The sequence below is a fragment of the Uloborus diversus genome, chromosome 10 (genome assembly GCF_026930045.1).
Source record: "Uloborus diversus isolate 005 chromosome 10, Udiv.v.3.1, whole genome shotgun sequence".
NCBI lineage: Eukaryota > Metazoa > Arthropoda > Arachnida > Araneae > Uloboridae > Uloborus > Uloborus diversus.
In genome coordinates, this window is record NC_072740.1 from 107,870,431 (window position 1) to 107,893,916 (window position 23,486).

The 23,486-nt window shown below is 31.8% G+C and overlaps 1 protein-coding gene across 1 annotated transcript in view; it reads right to left on the reverse strand.

Annotated features, from left to right (window-relative positions):
* Positions 1-4,751: 4,751 nt before the first annotated feature.
* The window catches only part of LOC129231236 (mitotic spindle assembly checkpoint protein MAD2B-like), a 36,717-nt gene continuing 17,982 nt past the window's right edge, over positions 4,752-23,486 (reverse strand). Inside the window, exons 4-7 of the mRNA XM_054865507.1 lie at positions 16,532-16,611; positions 14,344-14,433; positions 13,967-14,031; positions 4,752-8,489 (exon numbers count right to left, since the gene is read on the reverse strand). Of these exons, the coding sequence (XP_054721482.1) occupies positions 14,005-14,031; positions 14,344-14,433; positions 16,532-16,611 (197 nt within the window). The 3' untranslated portion in view covers positions 4,752-8,489; positions 13,967-14,004. The remainder of the gene's footprint in view (positions 8,490-13,966; positions 14,032-14,343; positions 14,434-16,531; positions 16,612-23,486) is intronic.

Consider the following 23,486-nt stretch of genomic DNA (forward strand, 5'->3'; position numbering starts at 1 on the left):
GTAATTTTCGAAGATTAAAGCTCCAAAAACGCAATTTTAAGCAATTTTCAATGTCGCTGAATGTTTGAGGGTTTCACCTGGAAATTTTGTGAAATTTAAGAACTGGAAATGAAATTTCAGAATTTCCATTAGTCTCATAGCAGTGAGAAACAGACAATAAAATTATCTGGACTGGTTTTGTTTCTTCTCTTTGTCTTATGTATGATCTTCGAAACCCAATTAACTACTAACTACAAATATTTATACACCCTAATGGCGCGTTTGGGAAGCCCTATAGTATAGAGCAAATAATGAGAAAAACTTTCGTACTACTAATTTTCATAGCGGTTTATTGCTATTTCAAAGTAAAAATATAATGAATGATAATATAGTAAAACGATCAGTGATAAATTCGTTCGTATGAAAATAAAGTTAAAAAGTAGCTTAATATGTGAAAAATTGCTACATTTACTTACAATATTAATGATTTCTAGGAAGTAAAGGGGGAGAAAAGGGTCAGCACATTAAACAATAAGGAGAGATTTCAACAGAGTATTTTTTCTTGCTAAGTTATTTAAAATTTCATCAAAATTTGGGTTTTCCATCGAAATTCGTTTCCTCTAATTTTATCAAAGATCGCCTATAAGGCGGTTTTAAGACTACAAGTTCAATACATTTCCGTAAGTGGGCCACGAATTTTTCCTCTTCTAACGTCACAAAGTTCTTCTAAATCTGCGTTTTTAAAGCTACAATTTCGAACATTTCCGGAGAAGAACCTCCTAACTCAATAATATAATCAGACACTTTAGTATTTGTAACCTAGGCAATTCAAACGAATTGAACATCACAACTCAGTTCAATAGGTGCCATAGGCAGCTCTTTGATATTGGTAGACGATAAATTTATTTGCAAGATAAAATTTAACAAGAACGAACGAAAATTTGAAAAAATCCCAAAATTTTCAAATGTTTCCTGCCGCTACTAGAATGCAAATATCCCGAAAAACTGTAGCCAGACGCTTGAATGCAATAAGACTATACGCCCGTCAGCTTGTTTTGTACATCCTATTGTTTACAAGTCAGTGTTTTGCTCGTTTGTAGTGATGTCTTCAGCATCACATTTGGAGAGGCGTCGACTGGGCTTGTGTACTATTCTCAGATGAAAGCAGGTTCAGTCTGTCGTTTAATTGTGGACAACAACTAACCAGGCATGAGAATGGTACAGCATACAAGCCGGGAAACATAAAAGAAAAGGATTAGTATCCTACAATTTATGTCATGGTATGAGCAGGATTATGATTAATGGCAGAATGTCGCTTGTGTGCTTCCGAACAAGACTATGACAGTTAGTGATACATTAATGTTGTTCTACTGTCACATGTTCACATGTTCTGTGGGCGATAAATTCGTTTTCATGGACGGCAATGTAACATGCCATTAACAATCACCGCCCAGGAGTGTCTAGCTTTCGGATGGCCAGCACGTTCTATAGATCTGAATCATATTGAAAATGGTTGGGATGCTTTGGGGAGCAGTCTTGCTGATTGACAACGTTCTCCAATAAGCAAGGACACCCTTATCCGTGACTGACTGAAGAATGGGATAAATTACCCCAACAGCTGCTGGATAATGTTGTGTAAAGCATCTCTCTCCATGGTAGACATATCCCATAGTGACATCTTATGCCGGAACGCCTGGGGGCGGTAATTACATTTATTCACTTTTACGTATGCAGCCTAAAATGATCGCACTTATTGAATGATCGCATTGAATCACACTTACTTTTTTACCTGCTACATAGCCTATTGGAATCCGTCCTTAGCAATTGTCCACCAGTGTATAAGTAATTCTCGAAAATACAAAATTTAACTAGGTTTATCCAAGAGTGTTTATCTAGATTGATGTATTTTTCACATTTGTAAATAATCCTATCAGAAACGTCAATCATGAGATTGTGGGGAATGTTAGTGAAAAGATTTTCGAAATCAAAAGTATAATACTATGAATTTCGTACATGCCACTGTTTAAGAAATCTATAACTTTTAGGTTGTTCAAAATTATGAAACATTTTTCTTCTGCAATGAAAGATATTTTTAAATTTTCCGAAAAACATGTAACCCGCTTGATTATTGTAGGGGTATGTTCCACTAGTAACGAATGAATTTCATTGGACTTTTATGAAACTTAACAGTTATAAAAAAAAGAAAAGAAAATTAAAATTGAGATGTTGCGTATTTAGAATTTTGTTAAAGGCAGTATTCTTCTCTTTAAACTAGACTCAGCTCCAGTGACTTTTATGTATGTGTTAATATTTGTATATTCCTTCTGTAGCATAAGTTTATAATACACTCTGTCGCAAAAAATATATGCACCCAGAAGAAATTGAGCTACACTCACGAAACTTGGCAGGCATGTAGTGTATAAGGAGGTAAGAAAATGATTAAAAATTCAGAATAAAAGATAATTTTATTAAGCAGTTATAGCATGCAAAAGGTTACAAATCAGTAAGAAGTAAAGCCACCTCTGGCAGTATACAAGCCGAAACACGACGTGGCATCGAATCAATTAGGTCACTTATGACCCCCTGCAGAAGATCATGCTATACTCTATGCAACTGGGTTGTTAATTCCCCAGTATCCCGGGATGGCTGCAGTTTCCTTCCCAGCACGTCCCAGACATGCTCTATTGGCGAAAGGTCTGGTGACCTAGCAGGCCATAGAAGTACGTCATATCCCTGAAGACAATGTTGAGAGAGTCGCGTAGTATGTGGACGAGCATTGTCCTGCTGATAAATGGCATCTGGGCGATTTGATAGCATCTGCAGAACAATCGGCGTTAAAATGCTGTCTCCATATCTGTGAGCTGTCAAAGTGCCTCGGAGAACAACTAGAGGTGATCGTGTGTCCCAAGAAATCGCTCCCCACACTGTCACACCTTATGAAATGGCTGTATGCCGCTCGACAACAAATGCCGGATCGGAGCGCTGGCCGGTGCGCCTCCACACACGTGTTCGATGATCATCAGCACCAAGACTTAATCGGGATTCATCGCTGAAGATCAAACGCCTCCAGTCTGTTACACTCTAAGCTGCCCGAGGTCGGCAAAAATCCAGTCGACACTGCCTGTGATGTGGGGTCAGTGGCAAGCGTCTTAATGGATGTCGGCTCCTTACGCCAACTTCGGCCACTCGTCTCCTAATGGTTTCCCTTGATACCACCGGATGCCTGGAAGGAGGTAAGTGGCGTTGAATCGATGCTAGCGACGTTGTCGGTGCCGACGTGGCCGTTCTTCCGATTGCGCGATCCTCGCGTTTTGTTTTGTTCCTGGGACGCCCTGACCCTCTGCGACGGTAGACTCTCCCTTCCGTAATCCACTGTTGCCAACACCGAGCAACTACCATATCACTTCGACCGAGGTGGCGGCCGATACTTCCTGTGCTACTTACATGCTCATAGTGCACTTAGCCTTTTTCCATTGGTGCTGAAATTTTAATCATTTGCATATCGGCTACCAAACTGCATTTGTGCCGAGTTTCATGATTGTGGCTCTAATTCTTCTAGGTATATATTTTTTTTGCGACCTTTAATAAGATAAATTTCCTTTGAAAGCTTTTGGAAGAGAAGCGGTAGGTTATTTTGTTTGTTCCATGGATTTGTTATTTCTCTTGCTATTGAGTTCAGTTGTGATTTTTTTCTCTTGTAGTTCGAATTAGTTGTAGTGTTCTAATTTAATTTCTGCAATGCATATATTTTGGTTTGTAAATGTTCAAATGAATTACTTTCTGTCATGCTTATATTTGGACTTTTGGTAACCCCTTGCTTGATTTGTGGAGATGTCGGGGTACTAGTGCTCCTTTTTTAGGCAATTTCAGCAGCAGCACTCACAAAACATCTCATGGTTTCTTCCCTACCCTTGGGGAGTAATCCCCTGATGAAGTCCCACGGTCTTTCGGATTTTTTCAAATTTTCGTTCTTTCTTGTTCAATTTTATCTTGCTAATATATATATATATGTGTGTGTGTGTGTGCATGGCACAAATATAATAATGGACAAATATGTGGAAACATTTTACCATTACCAGAATTGTAAAGTTACAATGACAATGCACATTGAATTGATTTTTTTTTTGACTGTTGAAAGTGATGTTTGAAGCTTAGCATTATTTGTTAAAATATTAAAACTGTAAAACAGGAACAGATTTTTGATGAAAAAATTTAAATATTGTTCTGCGAAATGAATTAATAACTGCAATTTTTTTTTTTGCAAAGATGAGACATTGGGAGGAATGTATATTACAACACATTTACCTACAATAGGAAGGGAAAATAAGGAATAAACTAGACAAAAATTTTCAATTCTAGGCTGCCCCTTTTTTTTTTTATACTATCATAAAGAGTTGGAATGAATTATTATAAAGTAAAAATATAACAATGTATTTTTTTTAGCAAAAACACTCAAAACGCCTGCACACAAATAATAATAAAGAATTTGCAATAAGGAATGGTTGGAAGGGTTGCATCAAGATTTCTCTTTTCCCCCTTTTTTAGGAGGGGGGGGGGCAGACTGGGTTTGAAAGAGGCAAGGTCAATGCAAAGAAAACTATGTCTTAACATAATTTTTATAAACTAAGTCTTGTTGATAGAAATTTATAAAGACATGTTAGAACAACAAATATCCAGTATTTCAAACTGGATTTTAAAAAAAAGTACCTATTTAAGTAGACATTTTAGATACAAAATATGTAAACATCTTTACAAAAAAATGAGAATACTTAAGAAACACCATTTATTTTTCAAATGAATGATACAAATCTTTAAAATACAAACAATCCAATAATAGAAACTATGATAACAATTGTTTAACAACAACAACTATATTTTAGAGTATAAAAATACAAATACAATACAAATATTTTTATGTGTGTGTGAGAACACATGTGTATACATTACATATTAAATAAAAAGTTTGGTTTGTGGCATGTGCACTGGGGAAAATGTTTAGACCTTGGAATATAAAATTTGGTAAACAAATGCAGTTTTTTGCTAAAGCTGCATTGGCCAAGCCCACATTTTTGAAACAATAATAACAATAAACGAAACAAAGTACAGTCGAACTTGCTTATAACAAGTCATGATTTTACAAGAACCTGGATTTAGCAAAGAAATGGGAAATATTAGTTTAGTTTAAAGGTAATTCTATTGGAACACTACTCGTTTTCAACAAGCTAACCCCGTTTGAGCGAGCAATATTTTTGTAATTCATACAATTTCTATGGACTTGAGCTTGGCTTATCCTTGTTGGGTCAAATTCCATTCAACATTTGGAACGAAAGTAAGTTATCACTCAAAGTCCGAGAATAAGTGAGATAACGCCATCTCTCTCTCCCCCTTTTTTTTAAAAAAAAATTTTGAGAAGACTTTGCATTTGAAAATTATATATTTGTTGACACTAATGGTGTCATTTCTGAGATATACTTTTGAAGTTATTGTAACTCAAACTAATGTGGATGAAAAATGTAATGAATGAACAAGGATGAAAATTGAAGCTGAACACCCTTCGAAGTATTCAACAGCTTTTGATGGGTAGAAAAACTTCCAACTTTTTTTTTAGCCACGGGAGCAAATGATGTTTTTTGGACCATGAGTATTTCTTGAAAACAATCACTCAAGCAAGAAACAATAAGACATTTCAAAGCAAATTAACCATCTTTGTTGGTACAGTGCAGAAATACTATTAATAAAAAAAATAAAGCAAGTATATAAAAATTTATGATTTTTGCACATACTAGATTTTTTCCACACAGTCGGTAAATTTAACATTTTACGAGATTTATAAAAAGCAAATATTGTGGTCCCTTCATGCTTGTTCTAAGCAAGTTTAACTGTATTTGTTTATGCAACTTTTAACTCTTTTTACACCACAAACTAATTGTGTCTGAGAATTTTTTCAACATAATTGCAGAAAATTTATCTTGAAACTAGATGAGGAAATTTCTCTTAACAAACAGAGGAATTTATGAAATTCCGAAACCGATTTGCATTTAGTTGAGCAAAATATCTCAAAATCTATTGCCAAATGACAAACATTCATCTAAGGGGGCCTATAGTGCAGCTCTGGTTAGTTGAGCTGTGATCTTGACTTCTTTTTACCTGTTTTAAGGAAGCTTAGTGAAAAATAGATGCGTTATTCGCTTGGATTTTAGTTGAAATATTTTTGAAAAACTACTAAGAAAGTTTCTCAACTCAACACCAATTACTCCTCCTTATTTTCCGAAACAGATGTAAACATTGTCACAGTCGGAGCTCAACTTCTCAGAGCCTCACAATAACGCGCAGTCTGCTAATAATAAAGAGAGATATTTATTTACGGCACCCATACCTTTAAAACAGTAAAAAGATAAGCAAAGAGCAGCTGTTTGTTTTTTGCCAATTTGAGCTGCCCGGGGCTGGATTTCTTATAAAAGAATCTCAAAAACCTCATTTTACGTGATTTCAAGCACTTATTACCCCACAGATCCAACTTGGACAAATTGTAGAGAATCAAATATTTAAGATGATGTGAATAGGCCTAGTAAAACAGTCTAGCATCAAAATAACAAGAAATTTCAATTAGAACTAAAAGAGTAACTTTCTCCTACAGTAACATCAGTTTTCTATCATCAGATAACTGTCTCTTTTTGAATTGGTTCAGGTTGCAAATTATGAAAAGCATACCTTTTTAATTTTTAAAACTGATTTTTTAAAATGCAGTTTTTATGTAAAAGGAAAACTATAAGTCAATATAAAATTAATTTTGGGGCCTTTATGGCCTAGTAGTTGCCTGTACATGAGCAATACAGGAGCTCAAGGATTCAATCCCCACCATCGCCCTGGGTGTTATTTCCGTGATTTATGCAATAAATCTTTCATGCGCTGTTTTGTCTGTAAATAAAAACTTGGAAACTTGTAATTGCTACTATTGAGATATAAGTCACCTCTAGAAGGTCAAGCAGAAATCTTAAAAGAGCTTTTAATTTAATCAACAATTTACAAATCCAGTCTCTTTAAACTGTAATGCATTATTACAGAAATCTCACTGCATTTGAAATGGTAAAATAAAATAAAATAAATAGGCAAATGAGCAAGAATTTTTTTAATGCAATATTGAGGCAACTAGTTTTACTGCTTTCCTATAAGCATTTTCTAAAAAATTGTAGTAAAAAAAAAACCTTTGAAAAAAAAAAGATATTCATGATAAAAATAAAACCTTTTTGCAAGCTTTCTTTTAGGAGAAAAATAAAGTTCCTCGAAATTCAATTGTTCGCTCTCAAAAACATATTTTATTTAAAATCTGTTATGAAAATAAAAAATTTTCATCTCAAAATTCATTTATGCCAACAATAAAACCAAACGCACTGTGAATCTTATTTCACTTTGATTCAATCAATCACTAACATACTTCAATGTTATGTCTGTAGGGAAAGGCTTTCTTGTTTTCATTAATAACTGTTTCTTTATATTTAAGGAACCAAAAAATATATACAGAGGCCTTGTTTTTTTTTTAAAAATCATTACCAATTCTAATATAGTAGCTTATAAACATGTAAGGTCATTTTTGAACCCCCCCCCCCTAGAGGCAGGATTGCCACTCCAATCTGGGGAAAAAATTCCCTGCATTTTCCCTATATGAATCTGAAACATTATAAACAAGTGAACCCTGATATTTAAAAAAGAACATTAATATCATGATAGTTTATTACAAGGGGAAAAAACAAATTAAAATAACAGGAAATAAAGAAGAATTTATTTTAACTGAAATAATATCATGATGAAGGAACTTATTAAACTTTTTATACAAAGAAAAAAGACCTCTCTTTACCATTCATTACTGGGACTTTATAAGAGAAAAAATGTGAAAGTAACCAGAACAATAAATATTGATCACTAATTTAATGCTCTCTAAATTAAATCAGCATAATATTCAAGCCTCATGTCAAATGAAACAATTAAAGTTTTTTGCTTTCATGATAGACATTTTAATATTTACTTAAACAAAAAAAAACCCACTAAAACTACCATTTTTTATTTTGTTTATGATTATTTAAAAAATATCATTATTATTATTCTGTAGTTTGGGCATTGATTTTTACAACTTCAATAAAAAAATACATATATATTATTATAGGTTTTATAAAATTCCCTGGATTCCCCCCCCCCCTTTTTTTTTTTTTTTGATTTTTGAATTTCTTGTTTCTTCAGGTTTTTTTGTGGTGCGGCAACCCTGGGGTAAATTCTGGTTGCTCTAACGTTGATATCTCTGCATTAAAACAAATTTATGAGTTGCAGTGAGCAATTTTTTTGCACTTACATTTCAGCTGGATTAGTTTGATTTACAGTTCTTGAATTCATTTACAATTTTTAAAAATTTAATATATATTTTTTGCAGGAAAACCATTAGTAACTTGCTAACAAAGAAATTTTTTGCCCCATTTATGCACTTTTGTTTTTCAGTGTTCATCTTTAATTCCTCATCACTGAAATAAATAAATAAAATAAATTATATTATTACTGCAGTTAATCTAGCTTTAGTACAGTTATACTTACAGTAGAAATAAAAAAGCATTATGTTAGAAATCATGCTCCAACATGGACACCAGGAAGTAAAATTAGAAATGATTTTTAAATAATGCATATGGTTAATTCCATGAATATGTGGACATAGTTGCTAATTTTTAAATTTCATCAAAACTTTTAGTTTTGGATCATAATGTGTAGGAAATAAAACAAATTTTTTGAAATTAATAAAATTCACTGCTATTATTATATCTTAATATTTTTTATGAAGTATTTTTTAGAGTGAATTCTCTGACCGAAACTACAAGCTTTATTTTCACAACTTTGATTTTCCTTTAAATTAAAAATTTGAAATGGATCCCTTTCAAAAGTTTTATTAGTCAAGAAAAATGATTCATGAGCACTTGAAAAACATCAAAGTTATTGATAAAAAAATGTTTTTGAATTTTTTAAAGGTTTTAGAATAATCTCTCTGAAACCTGTAATGTCTGTCACAAAAAACATAATTTTTTTAAGTTTTAACAATTATATGTTTATATCTTATACTTTTATTTATATTTCCTCTTATTCTGTGTTATAAGAAACATGTCCATGTAGTTAATTTTAAAAATCCTAAAAGATTGAATTATATAGAGAGTTTTTAAATTTGTAATGTCTGTTACAAATGTAATGTCTGTCACATGTGTAATGTCTGTCGCAATAGTTTATTTAAATATGCAAGCATCAAATTGTAACAATTTCTAAGTTGATTTTGGCAGCAAAAAGGGTTTGTCCTGGAATGTATTGTTCAGGTCAGAAAAACATTCAAGCAATGAAAGCAGATTGGGATAATTTGTGGAGAATAGATGATGAAGAAATCAAGGAATTCCAAATACCAGGAAAGCACAGTTGCCGTTCTTGCTCTGAAGGGAAAATATTTTATAGTTCAATATCAGACAGCAAAAAGGGAATAATTTTTAATTTTAAAACTGGAGAATGCGTGGAAAGCTCTTTAATACCATTACCTCCAAGTAATGTTATTAAAGAATTTCCTGAAGAATTTCAATGCGGTCAGTGGGTCACTGCAACATATGACAATGAAAAGTTTAATGGTATAATAATTAAAACAGAGGAAGAACAGTACCAAATAAAGTGTCTTGGGCCAGCCAAAATAAAAGGACTATTTAAATTTGAGTCAGAAGACCATGCTGTTTGGTATAATAAAACACAAATAGTAGCGACCACAGTTGCTCCAACTTTGGTCAACTCTCGTGGGTTTTACAAACTTTAATAACGTAGTTTAACTATTTTTCATCTTCCAAATCATTTAAGTATTCAATTTGTAACATTTAATGTCATAAGAAATAAATATTTTTCATTTACTGATAGAAATTTAAATAAAAATTTTGCACGTGTAATGTCTGTCACAAAATCTTGTAATGTCTGTCACACAGTTGAAATATTTTTAAAAAAACCCTTTTTTGAAATTTTTACTTTTTTCACTTAAATATTGTAGAAAGCATTCTTTGTTTACTAACAACTTTTTTTTGAACCCATAACATAAATCAATTCAGAGCAATTGGTTAACAACGAGGCATCGGCTCATTTCCATGTCCATTTTTCGTAATGTCTGTCACGGTGTTTTATTACTTTATAACTCAAACATTTAATTCAACAAAATATTTTTTTTTATTTGTATGTAATAAGGGCATAAAAATGTCTTAGTACACCAAAATTTATAAACATATTTTAATATTTGGTACCTGAAACTAAGAAAAATAGTTGTCTGATGTAATGTCTGTCACATATGGAATTAACCATATACAATAACTTACTGCAAAAATGGTGCTCCTACTTAAAATACTCAAATTTGTGGCAACATTAAAAACACTGGGATGATCTTGATTATATGTATAAAAAAGGAAAGAAAGATAATACTACCCAAAACAAAGAATGTAACCAGGCAAAAAATCTTGCTTGCTATTAAGGATATATTTATTGCAAAAATCTCGCACTAAAATTGCATTCAAATTAGTTGCAACATTATTAATAGGGTGAGATTTTGAGAATCTTAATCATATCTTTAAAGGGAAAACGAAAGAAAAAAGGAGAGAGGGGGGAAAAGGTGTGCAAATTAGAGGATGAAGCCACATTAAAAAATCCTGCTTACTGTAAAATCTACTTTGGGTTTAAAACATGCATATTGAAATTCCTACTGAAATATTCGTTTAAAAGTTAAAAAATCAAAAGTGCATTTAAAAATCTACAATAGGTAGTTGTTCCTAGGCTTGCTGAATACTAGTGTTTCTAGATTTACTACATTTCAGTACATTATTTCAATTTTTGTAAAAATAGAAACACATTTTACCTTTTTTTTTTAACTTGAAATAAAAGGAAGACCTTATTTACAAAATATTAATTTTCCAGATGTCATAACTATATAGATCAATTTATCCTTACTACAAGAAAAGTTAATTTTTATAACAAAAGCAATGATGAACTAAAATACAATGTATGATGTCATTCAAATCATAACCTACAACTCATAATTATAAAAATCCAGAAATTGGTACAATGAGTTAAACATATTGAACTAAGAAATCCTTTTACTTCATTGAAAATTTGGTAGATATTAAGAGTAGGGGAGATTGGGGTTAGTTCGCATAAAGGGTTAGTTAGCATTGTGATTTTAAAAAACTCCACGGTTGATTCAGAGCACCACTGAGCCACTGACGTGATCATCATTGACATGTCCATCTTTCATGAGAACGCCACCTGGATCCAGCCATTGCTTTGAGTGGAAAGATTGAAAACGTGATTTTCGTATCAGTAAGTAAATTTTAATTATTCAGTAATTGTTGTTTGTATAGTAGCGTATTCACACAGAGGTAACATTCACAAATTTTTAGTATCTTTGGACATTTAGCTAAGAGGTTATAAGTTCATTTCTGCTGTAGTTGATGAACATTTGTTTTGGTTGCCATGTTTATTTACTTGCCGTGTTGGGGTTAGTTGGCATACATATCAGAGGCTAGTTGACATAAGCTGACTGAGTATGCCAACTAACCCCACAACAACGGATAAGTTAAGGTATGCTAACATTCATACCGACATAATTTTAGTTTAGTATTAAGTACTTCATAATAATAAATTAATTTATTATAATTGATCCTGATCAGCCTGGGACATGCAATGAAACGAAAACTGGATTTCTTGCTATACCAGGACCTTCATATAAGTCAGGCACTTCAAGGGATATCTTTCAGAGCTTATTTCCTGAAGATATTAGGCTGTTCCCTGAAGCAGGGTCACCAGTAGTAATATCCATCCGTGATCACAAAAAAAAAAACCTCTGCTATCTTGACAAATACACTGGAAAAAAGGCTGCTGGAAGATGAACAGAAGAAAGAAAATCTAAAGCGGAGTACGAAAAAAAGAGTTTAGACCACGGTTAAAAAATATGAAACCGGCAAAAAAAGGCAAAGAAAATGAAATGTGTACTTTGCTCCACCGATGAAGAGGAGGGTATAGAGATGAAATATGTATGTATAGAGTAATAACAGTTTAGGTGGACTTGGATTGAGTTCAAGCAGTGATAATGATGAAGAAGATGGAATTTTGCCTTTGCAAAGTGAGGTTAGTGTGAAAAACTCAAACGCGAAAAAGGTCGTAGGGACTCAGAGTCATAAGATTGATGTTGGGGGTCTCATTGTGGGGGACTATGTAACTATGAAATAAATTTGCAGGGTGTTAACTGGAAAAATTACAGAAACTTGGAATGGTGAATTTAAAGTATCTATAATGGAGAAATATAAGGGAAACTGGTGTTGGCTAGAAAACATGAACATAACGTGGTACAAATCTAATAAAATCATCAAAAAAATTGAGTCACCCATTATGATAACCAGTGACCCTGCACTTTATTCAGTTGCCATGTGGCTTAACTGGATGATATGATTTTGACTTCTTATGATTTGCATATTTTTGTCAATATACTTTTTGTGTTCTTAAAAATGTGTGAGTGGTTTCTTTTTTTGTTTTGACACATACAATGTTCAATTTCAAGCACATTAACAGTATTTCTAACTGCACCTTACATAAAGACAAGTAGAAATGCTTGCCTCACATCATATGCCAACTTACCCCACTACCTATGCCAACTAACCCGGACTCAGGGGTTAGTTGGCACTGTTAAGGCATCTTCGGAAAATATTTTTTACGAGTTTCCCAGTAAATTTTAGATGATGCTCTCAGTGCTTTTTTGTAGGCAAGATGTTACCCTATCAGAGGCATAAATCATGTTTACCGTAAATACTACAGAAAAAATAGAAAAATCAGAAAGTGAAAACTGTGCTAACTAGCCGTGGTCTCCCCTATATTTGCTATCTCTCTACCAACGGCAATTACAAAAATACTTTGTTCACATACACATTAAGAGCATTCACAAAACAACAATAACTGTTCCTACATAATACATCGCTCTTGTTTATGCTTCAGGTTAGTATGACAGTAGGATATGAGTTTGAATATATAAGAAAATATAGTTATATTTAATGGGGCTCAAAGCATGCATGATAATTTTACCTATCAAATAGTTTAGTAACCTTCTTGCTAATAGGTCACGTTTGTTTGAAGTTTCAAATTTCAATTGTCATAAATGAAGATGTAGTTTAAAAAATCAAGGACCATTTTATTGAAATGACGTGTTGATTCAAAAAAATACAAAAGTTGCAATACAGATGTCCTAACTGTCTAGAGAATTCAGAGAAAATGAAGATGAAACAAGTTTGTAAGTCTAATGAACTTTGGGGAGGGTTGGAGACTTTTTAAGGCTGTAAACATTTTAAGTCCAACTTTTTTGAATAAAAAAAGGGGGGATTAAGGCTGAGTATTTGAGGGTGTTATGTTGGCACTAATATAAATCTAACAAGATTACAACCTATCTCTATGCCGAGCTGATTGAAAAAGGGCATTTTAGGGCTATGTTTTCCTACTTCCTAACACAGCAATGGCAAGAGTATGCTTTTGGTTGGTGACATAGTTGCCTTTGTTTGAAAATTAATTCAAAGTTCTAGCAAAACATAAAACAAAAATTTGCAAAAAAAAATTACATCATATCAAATCAATGTAAAAAACTACGTCTCTATCATACATGTTCAATTATTTTCAGCAGAAATTTATAACTAAAAGTCAACAAGGGAAATTTTAAAGTAGGAGACACAAATGAAATATTGGTGATGAAATGTTTTTAAGGAGGGGGGAAATACAAAAATTTGTACTACTAATAATAATTAGTGTATAGTGCATTTAGAACTATTCTCACTTTCATTACAAACAATGTAGAGAAATAACTCGGTACTTTCTGGGATTTAACACAAAAGAAATCTATTTTGACAAAAATTAAAAATGGTAAAAGGAAATAAAAATGGATGCGAAAGAAATGGATTGAGTTTCATACTTTCAGCTTCAGCTGCAACATCAATTTCTTCTCGTCTATCATTTCCTCTTCCTATAGATATGCATCTGAAACATACACATATATACAGCATAAATGCAACACTCATTTATATGCACATATAATTATGCATTAATTATTATATTAATGCATTAATTATTATATTAATGCATTAATCTAGAAAATACATTTAGTGGAAGGGAAAAATAACAATTTACATTATGCTTCTGCTAATAACCTTATTCCGAAAATGCAGTAACGATTTAATGATGCAGTACAGAGTTACTGCCAAATAGAAACAAAGCAGACCGGAATCCTGGCAACGCCCATGCAGCCATTCAAATGATATCCTTTTAAGATATAATAATTTTAAAAATTACCATATAGTCTTCATTCTCAACAGTCTTTACTGGCATAATTCTAGTCCATAGTTCAAATTTTGTTTTCTTTAGCACATTCCAGGGAAACTCCTATTAAATGAGAAAAGTAAAAATTATAGACACATAATATATCATCATTGTTACAATTACACATTTCATTGATGAAAATGTGTCACATGAGGGAAGTGGGGTTGAAGTATTTTTTTTTTTTTACACAAAACTGAAATTCATGAAATAGAACATTTTTATGCATCTTACAGACAATGCATTATTAGGTTAATTATAAAGCAGAACCATTTAATATTATTGGATTGTTTACTATCAGTGATACATTTAAAATAGTGTTTTGATACCCAAATGCACAATATATATATATATATATATATATATATATATATATATATATATATATATATATATATATATATATATATATATATATAATCATTTAATTAAAGAAATAGTGTCAACAGTTAACCACTAAACATCAATTAAATGGGAAAACATTAGAATATTTTAGAAAAATTTATGATGACCTATATTTGGTATGAAAAGTAGCTACGCTTGATAACATTTGACAATTTCTCTCCAAATTTGGCATCAAAAATGCATCATCGTAAACAATGTTAACTTGCAAATATCAAGGGAAGCAACTTCCATGTTAAACTGACTGAAAAGCAAGGAAAGCAACAAACAAGTAAAGCTTCAATTCCGATTTTGTAGTTTTACATGTTAACATGTGCAAAACTACAAAATCAGTTTTCATTTTATAACCCCTAAACCAGTGGTAGGCAACCCGTGGATTGCAATCGACTGGTCGATCTTGAACCCATTTTCAGTCAATCCTCACAACATTCTGGACCATGTTAGCATGTTGTCTTTTTTTGGCAGAGTACTATTAATAAACATTATTTTATGGAAAAAACATTAGGGCCTAATATTCTAAAATTTGATTTTTTTTTTCAAAGCTCTTTATAATAGTTGGAAGTAAAACAATTTTAAATTTTCAAGGAAAGAGTCTTCTTGCCTCTTGATCTTGAAAAATGTCCACAAAAATTACAATAGATTTAGAAATAAAACTTGTTATGAATGTTTAACAAATTTTTAAAGTAGGAGAACATTGTTTTGAACGGGCTGTTACTAGTGGCACAGTGTAGCAAGGATCATCCCCCTCACCCCCAAGTCTATCATAGTGTTCGCTAATTTTGGAAAGTCAATCGGCAGTTAATTTAGGTTGCCTATTGCTGCCCTAAACTATGAATTTTTTTATACTAATTGTTATTTGCGATTTTAAAACACATTAAATTTGCAACTATTTAAGTCAACTAGAATGGTGTATAATCAATAGTTTTTGAGATATCACTCTTCAAAGATTGGTGAGCACAGGTTTTTTGAAACTGCAGACTTGGGTTCACACTAACCTAACTGATCCAAACATATTAAAAAATTAGAACTACATCGCATTTTGCAAATTTAGCCCTTTTATATATACATTATGACTGAACTATGGACCCCTTTAGATTTCAAAAAGTGTTCCTAAAATGAATAAAATCAACACATTTATTCATTATTTCCGAGTTCAGCATTTTTAATTTAGAAAAAGTCAATGTACTGAAAATAAGTCGAAAAAATGATATTTTGTGAAGATCAGTTTTTCCACGTTTTTAAAAACCCAGCCAACGATGACTACAGGACTGACAGCGTAATTTAAGCACATTTTTAAAAGCTTGCAGTGCCTCACTGTTGTTAGTATGGAATACTTCAATGGAACATTATTACTTTGGTGCAATTTTATGTGAATGATTATACATATTATTTTCGAATGGGAAATTTTGAATATAAACATGCCTACTCAAACAACATTAAAGAAGAAAGTGGGGCGTCTTCCTATAGAAATGAAATTTTACTATTGTAATGGTAATGTGGGGGGAAAAACTACTTGTGGACAAGTATGGGCAGTTTTGTTGGAAAATATACCATCTTATTCTCTCAAGAGTGTGATTAATGTGTGAAAGAATTCTTTTTTTTTAACTACAACAACTATTTAAACTGAGTGAAAGTGACACAAAATCAATTTAGTTGGAGCTTTTTTTTATTTTTTATTGATTCTGCTCAGTCACTAAAACCATTCTTGAGTTTCCAAATTAATCCTAGTAAGTTAGTATAAAAGTAAGAAAGCAAATATTACCTTTTTGCTCAGATCAGCTTTCATATCATCAGTAGATACAGCTTTTGAACTTGTTAACATTTTTAACTCAAAAGATTCTCCTAAAATTAGTAAAAATCATAATTCAGAAGAATAAATATAGTTTGAAATTATTAAAATTTACCTGAAAAGAATTATTCTATTGCCATCAAGAGTTTAAAAATATCTGAATAAATCTTTTATAATGCAATTAAAAAATCAAATGAAAACAACATTTCTAATCACTATATAGAACAGCTTTTGATATTAAATAATCTACTTTTTCAGCCAATGTTTTAATGCAGAAAAAAAGAAAATCTTGTATTTTCATCACCTACATGTACCTGCTTCTCTTCCTTGCTATATACAGTGAAACTTCTATGAGCAACCACCTCCATTAATGACTGATTTTCTGAGGTACCGATTTTCTCCCCTATCTACTCAATGTTAAAAATCCTCTAAGAGTGGCCATCAAAACCTCTAACAGCAACCAGCAAATCACAAAACTCTTAGTCTTTTCTTACTTACAAAAGTGGAAAGAATCTAGAATATCAGGGTAAAATCCATTCTTCTAAAGGCTTCAAAGAGATTTTTTTTTTAAAAAAAAGGTGATAAATGGGCTACAAAAAGAAAGGCACAGTTTTTGCATCCGTGGAAAGATGCCACATCTTATCTTAAAGCAGATCAGGCATGAAGTGTTGGTAGTTGGTAGATTGATAGTTGCAATAGTTTCCAAAATGTTGTTTCTTGAAATTTTATTGATTGTTTGTGAAGGGAACAGACAATCCTTGGCCATTTGAGTGGTGAAAAACTATTTTCAGCTCATTTGAACAATTAATAAATAGTCCCATAATTGCACTCGATTGTAATAATGATCAGAACAATAAATTAATTTTGCTGCCAAAATCTAAACTAGAAACAATAGTAGTTTCGAAAAAAAAAACCCTAAGAATCTAGAGCTAGCAAATATCTCATCATATTTAAAAGCAAATTAGTTTCTAAATGGAAAAATTATGCAAGCAGTAATTTGTATTAAAAATTAAATAACAAAATTTCAAGTTTCTCCATTTGAATAAATTCTTAACTTACATTTTTAAAGCAGAATATAACTGATTTCTATTGGTGCCATTATTGTTCCTTGCAACTTCAAAAACCACCTCTAAGAGCGACCAACCTACATTAACAACCACATCTTTCAGGAACCTCAAGTGGTAGCTTCAGTGAAGTTTCACTGTAGTTTTTCCAATCAACCTCTGGATGATATATAAAATTTTTTGGTATGATAGTTTGTAACTTTTGATTTCCTGTTAAGTTCTTCAGTTCCTCAAGCCATCTTGTTAGAAGAAGCCTTTATACCATTTAGGGAAAAAGAGTGGGGGGGGGGGCCAAGACTCCCTTTGGTTTTGAGAACCAAAATGCAATTATGAATTTCAGTTGGCATTTTGTTGTTTTTTAGAAAAAATGCTTTGAGTGTACACCCTTTGATCGTTCTGAATAAAATTAGATAAGATCAGAATGCTTTTCACCACAAGCCCAACCGCCATAAAGTGCAGTAAAGTATGAGGTACTTCTATTGCTATTTCTTTGAACTACATGACCAATTCTTTCTACTAAATCACACCTGTTTAGCTTGTTATACCCAGTAGTGTACTAAGGGGTTGGCAGGAATGACTCTCCCCAGGGGCGCAGCAGAAAGGGGGGTGCATTTTGGCTGATTAAAAAAAATATTAATAATAATTTGGAATTTTTTTGAATTGATCATATAAGTAAAAAAATGCTTTTATAAAAAAAAAAATAAAAATAAATAAAAAAAAACTCCCAAGAAAAAAGCTAGAAGAGAAAATGAAACAATCCATAATTCACAAAAAAAAGAGAATTTTACTCGAGGCAGGAAATTCTATTCCGATTCATTGAGTCAGCTCAAGGCTTATACAAACAATTTATATACCAGGGAGCCGTGGTGGAGGGCGTTCTATACCAGATGATTCCATTTTTTGAGGGGGGGGGGAGGTGGTGACAATTTGTCGATAATAGTTTGAAGTAGAAAGTTTTTCTTAGGCTAAGTGTTTATATTTTTTATAATAAATAATGTAAGCATAAGAAGTCTTATTTGAACAAAATATTGGAAGGCCTTAAGGAGGTTTTTTAGTCTAGAAATTCAAAAAATTGATTTTTTTTTCATATTTTCAAAGTTTAGACCTTTAAGAATAAGCTTCCAAGAGGATTTACAGAACTTCGAATCATTTTAGGAGTTATAGTTAATTTTGTTAAGATAAATTCTTTTTTTCTCGATTCATACCCGACACACAACCATCAAGCCACGTATATGTACGTTCCCCATGTGCTGTGTATTTTTTTAGTGTTAAATTCAGATTTCAGGGTGGCGACAGAAACTGAAAAAGAAAGTTCCCCGACTTATCCCTGATTAAGTTCATCAAATTTCATTGATTGACGTTACCAACGATAATGGTTTCCTTTTTTTGCCTACCTGAAAAGCATTGCATATTAAACAAAATGCAGTACTTAAAACAGTTTAAGCTGTTAATTAAAAATATATTTTGAAAAGATGCTTCTTTTTTTTTTGGGGGGGGGGTAAAATAGTATATTAAATTATCGACAGAGAAATATTGTAGGAAAGCTAAAACAAATACTTGACTTAATGAAAGCAGTTAACATAAGAATTCTAAGAAATTATTAAAACCACTCTTAAAGACATATCTAATCATGATAAAACTAAAATATTTAAATGGAAATAATCTTGAACTGAATTTTCAAGCAGTATAATTGTTGCTGCAAGAATAACAAGTGATAGTTAAAGTATAGAAGTAATGTAGTTTTACTTTCGTAAATGATACTGCCATGTGCAAGTAAACGGCAGTATTTGCAGAATTTATTAGTTTTCGAAATATTTGAAGAAATGTGTGCTCGATTGAGTATTAACAATAGGAAAAATGTTGGAATTAGATGTTTCTTTCACGCCTCTTTTTCAGCGGGAACCAAACAAGCAAGTATGTACAATAAAGTACAACAAATGACAAAAATGCAAAAAAAAGAAAGAAAAAAAAAGAAAAATGTGCAGTAACTGCCCTTTACTTACACTCGGCAGAATAGACATATTTATGTAAAACAAATTGAAATCTTTCAACAACCAGCCATATTGAGCTATCTCTAATCAAGAACTTAGGTTTTAATGAATGAATACAGCATTTTAACTATTGAAAAATAATAAAAATATTTACTTATGTACACAACTCAATTTCAAAATCTTAGATTACTTTAGAAACAAACAGCATTGAAATTCAAAAATAATTATTAACTTCAAAATGTATATGTATATGGTTTTAAAATAAAAGAGTTTTAAAGTCTGAAAAGAAACCCTTCGTGTAATCTGAAGTGACAGCCAATAATACCATGGCAAAGAAACAAATTTGATTTTAAGTCAAAATTCAGTTTTAGCAATTAAATTAAAAACGTCAAGTGATAACTTTTAAGATTTTTTCAACATTAATTTCAAAAACAAAGATTTTTCTTGAAACCCTGATTACAGTATGCTAATTACTTCAAGACAATAAGCAAAGGCAAGAGAGCAAAGTCATTAATGATGGCTTCCTCTTTGCCTTGGGCTGTTTATTTTACGTAGCTTGGAATGCGTGGAAGGAAAGTTCAAGCAAGGTAAAATTAACAACTTTACAGACACAGAAGTAATCTTACAAAGTTCATCCTAAGATTCAATACTTTGACCTTAAGGAAAAACGATGCATAAATATGCGGCACTGTGTAATCTCACCTCAGTAATTTTATTTTTTTAAAACAAATAATTGATGAAAAACTCGTAGGAAATCAAAGTACTTCATTTTGAAAGAAAAAAAAAATTTTTTTCTTCTTTGATCAATTTTCCCTAAATTTTTGTTATTTTTTCAAAATCCCGTGATATTTCCCCGATTTTTCCCTGAGTGATTAAGTTGTCTGACTTTTCCCTGATCTGTCGCCACCATGGATTTTAAGTATAAAACAGATAAAATAAAAAGTCCAAGTAATATTCATCTAGATAGACAAAGAAAAAGTCAGCAAACGAGATCAACAGCGTAACAAATGCTCCAAGGTACAAGCTTCCGAATCTTCAAAAGAAGGCAGAACTGTTCTTATGGCTGAAAGATCTGCCAAAAATGTAGCTTTTGAGGTATAGGAAGGAACAATGTATAAGGCAGGGATGACTGTTCAAAAAAATATAGGTATAGCATACCATTAAAGAACTCAGACTATCCAATATGCGACTGCAAAATTTAAACGCATTTCTCTAAACTACTTTTTTTCAATACGGTTGACAAGATATCTCAAGTTATAATGCACTTATTTATTTGAAATTTGGTACAGACTTTCTTAATATTATCAAAATTGTCTCCATGTAGGGGTTTCTGTAATTTTTGTTTTTTACAATTTTTAAAAAATTACCAAAGTTGAAAAAAGGTGCCAAAAATAACCTTTTTTTGTCAAAAAGACACCATTCTGTGTTTTTTTTTCTGCTCCAAATCTGGCTACGTCCAGACAATTCTACATCCTTGTTTAACAAGGATCAACCTTAATTTTATGTTTCAGAACACCAGGAGGATTGGAATCTTGTCAACCAGTAAGCACCTTTTTTTCTGAGTCCCCACTTTGCCGGCCTCTACTGATTTCAATTCCCCCCCCCCCAACCACTATTATACATTTTTATACCTGTCAAGTACCAATAAAAAGAAAAATGGTAACAGTTTTTTTTTATTAAGATCGCAAAATCGCCTTGAAATCGAGCCTCTAGACTAGAATACCCCCTTAATTAGAGAATATATTAAGGGAACGTGGGGTAGAGTAAAATAGTTAAGATAACTTACTTTTTTAAAAATTAAATAATAAGCAATTGTTTTGAAAATTACAGTGCAAGAAGAAAGAACAATATATTTTATAATAAAACTTGCATTGAAGCATTATTTTACATTTTTGACACTAAATTTGTACCTTTCAAAAAAAAAGGTGGAAATTTTTCACTTTTTTTTTCATGGGGCAGAGTGAAAAATTAAATATTCTTCTAATAAAGTATCTTCTATGCAGTAATTGTTGGTATAATGGATGAGAAAATTTAAGAACAAATGAAAATATTAATAGATGGTGAAAAGAATAAATGAATAAAATAGTTAATGCATGAGAAAAAAAATAAATGAGTGAATAAAACAGTGAATGAAGAAGAAAATAAGTGAATTATCAAATGAAGGAATGCAAATAAATTGATAAATGAATATGTAAGTAAAAATCAACTATTTCACTTTGCCCAACATGCACTTGAATAATTGTACAAAATGTTTAAATTAAAAATAAGCTTAAATATTAATCAAGTAACTACAGCAATGAACATTAGTAGGTTCCATTTCACATTTAAAATGTTTATAAAAAGAATTTTGTCAATTAATAGTAAGTAAAATGATGTTTGACTAACCGCGAAATATTACAAAATGAGTATTATTTCTTGAAAATCGCTTGTATTATCACTTGCTTTGATCTTCAGAGTAAATATTTTATCATTTCACTTTCTCTCGCTATTTCACTTTGCCCCACAATCTCCTACTTTTATTTTGTCTGTATGTAAATGGTCCTGTTTTATTTGTCAGTTTCAGATTAGCAAAGTGTTTTGTATTTGCTTTGCCTTCCTGATAATAGATTTTTTTTAAAATACTTTGATTTGTATTTAAAAGAGAATTTAAGAGTTCTTTCTTTCTTTTAGCAAATATGTAAATTATGTTTATTGTACATTCCCCAAGTTGTTTGAAACAAATTATTTTAAAAATTAAAGCTTTTTTTTTTTAAGTAATAAATACATTGTGTGCTATAAACAGAACTGAAAAGTGTTTATTTTCATTTGGTTCAAGAATGCACATTATTTATATTGTTTAACAAATTGCAAATATTATTGAATTTATGTGAAATGGTGTACTACACCCTACAGTAGGGAGAACTAAAATTTTTCGGAAGGGAAAATTCTCAATTTGCCGAATGAAATCCCAATACGGAAGTTGCAACCTATTAAATGTTCATATTTTGACTATTGGATATTGTTAATTGACCCTCAAAACTAAAAAATTCACCATCGCGGAATTTTAAAACATCGTGATTGATTTTTAATGAATTTTTAAAAATCCATGCGCAAAAGTGCACTTTTCTGAAACGTCACGAGCTTACGTCACAGGGCACTAATCGGCAGCCTTCCGCCGAAGATCCCTTGTTTTAGCTACAGACATTTTGAGTGCGCTGATATTTTTATTTTTTAGAAATTCAATAATCCTTTTGAACACACTATGGAGGCCGGATTCGTTAAAGCACAATATAATAATCTTCCTCCAGTAAGATCAATAATGGTATTCGAATATTTCCGAGAGGACAAGAGGTTTAATGTTCCAGAAACGCGAGGAGGTAAGCCTTACATTTCGTCTTCGAAGCCAACTGCACATCCTTCAGCTTCTCCCGCGGCGGAAGAGCACATGACGTCACTTCCTGTGCCATTTGACGTCACAATCGCTTGAACTTTAATAATTAATTTTAAAAAAAATACTTATCATATGGCAAAAATTTTTTCACCAATGATGTTCATACATGTTAATCTATTATATAAAAATAAAATTGAAAAATCGAATACTTCCCGCTTCTAGCGAATGATAAAATTCGAGCATGCACACATACACATAGATAACATCTACTGCGACGAAACATTGGGCATTATTGAAAACAATTTTCAAAAAGAAAATAAGTATTAAAGCTGCAATACTGTCTCCTAATTTGTTGAATTAATTAGTCAAATGTTCCCTTCAAAAAAATTTAGGAGGTCACAGTGACTTCCCATCAAGATGACCAGGGTGGGGGGAATTTTGAAATTCAGCTACAGGCGCCAGAGACCCAACTCTCTTTCAATTAGTCCTTGATATTTCTAGAA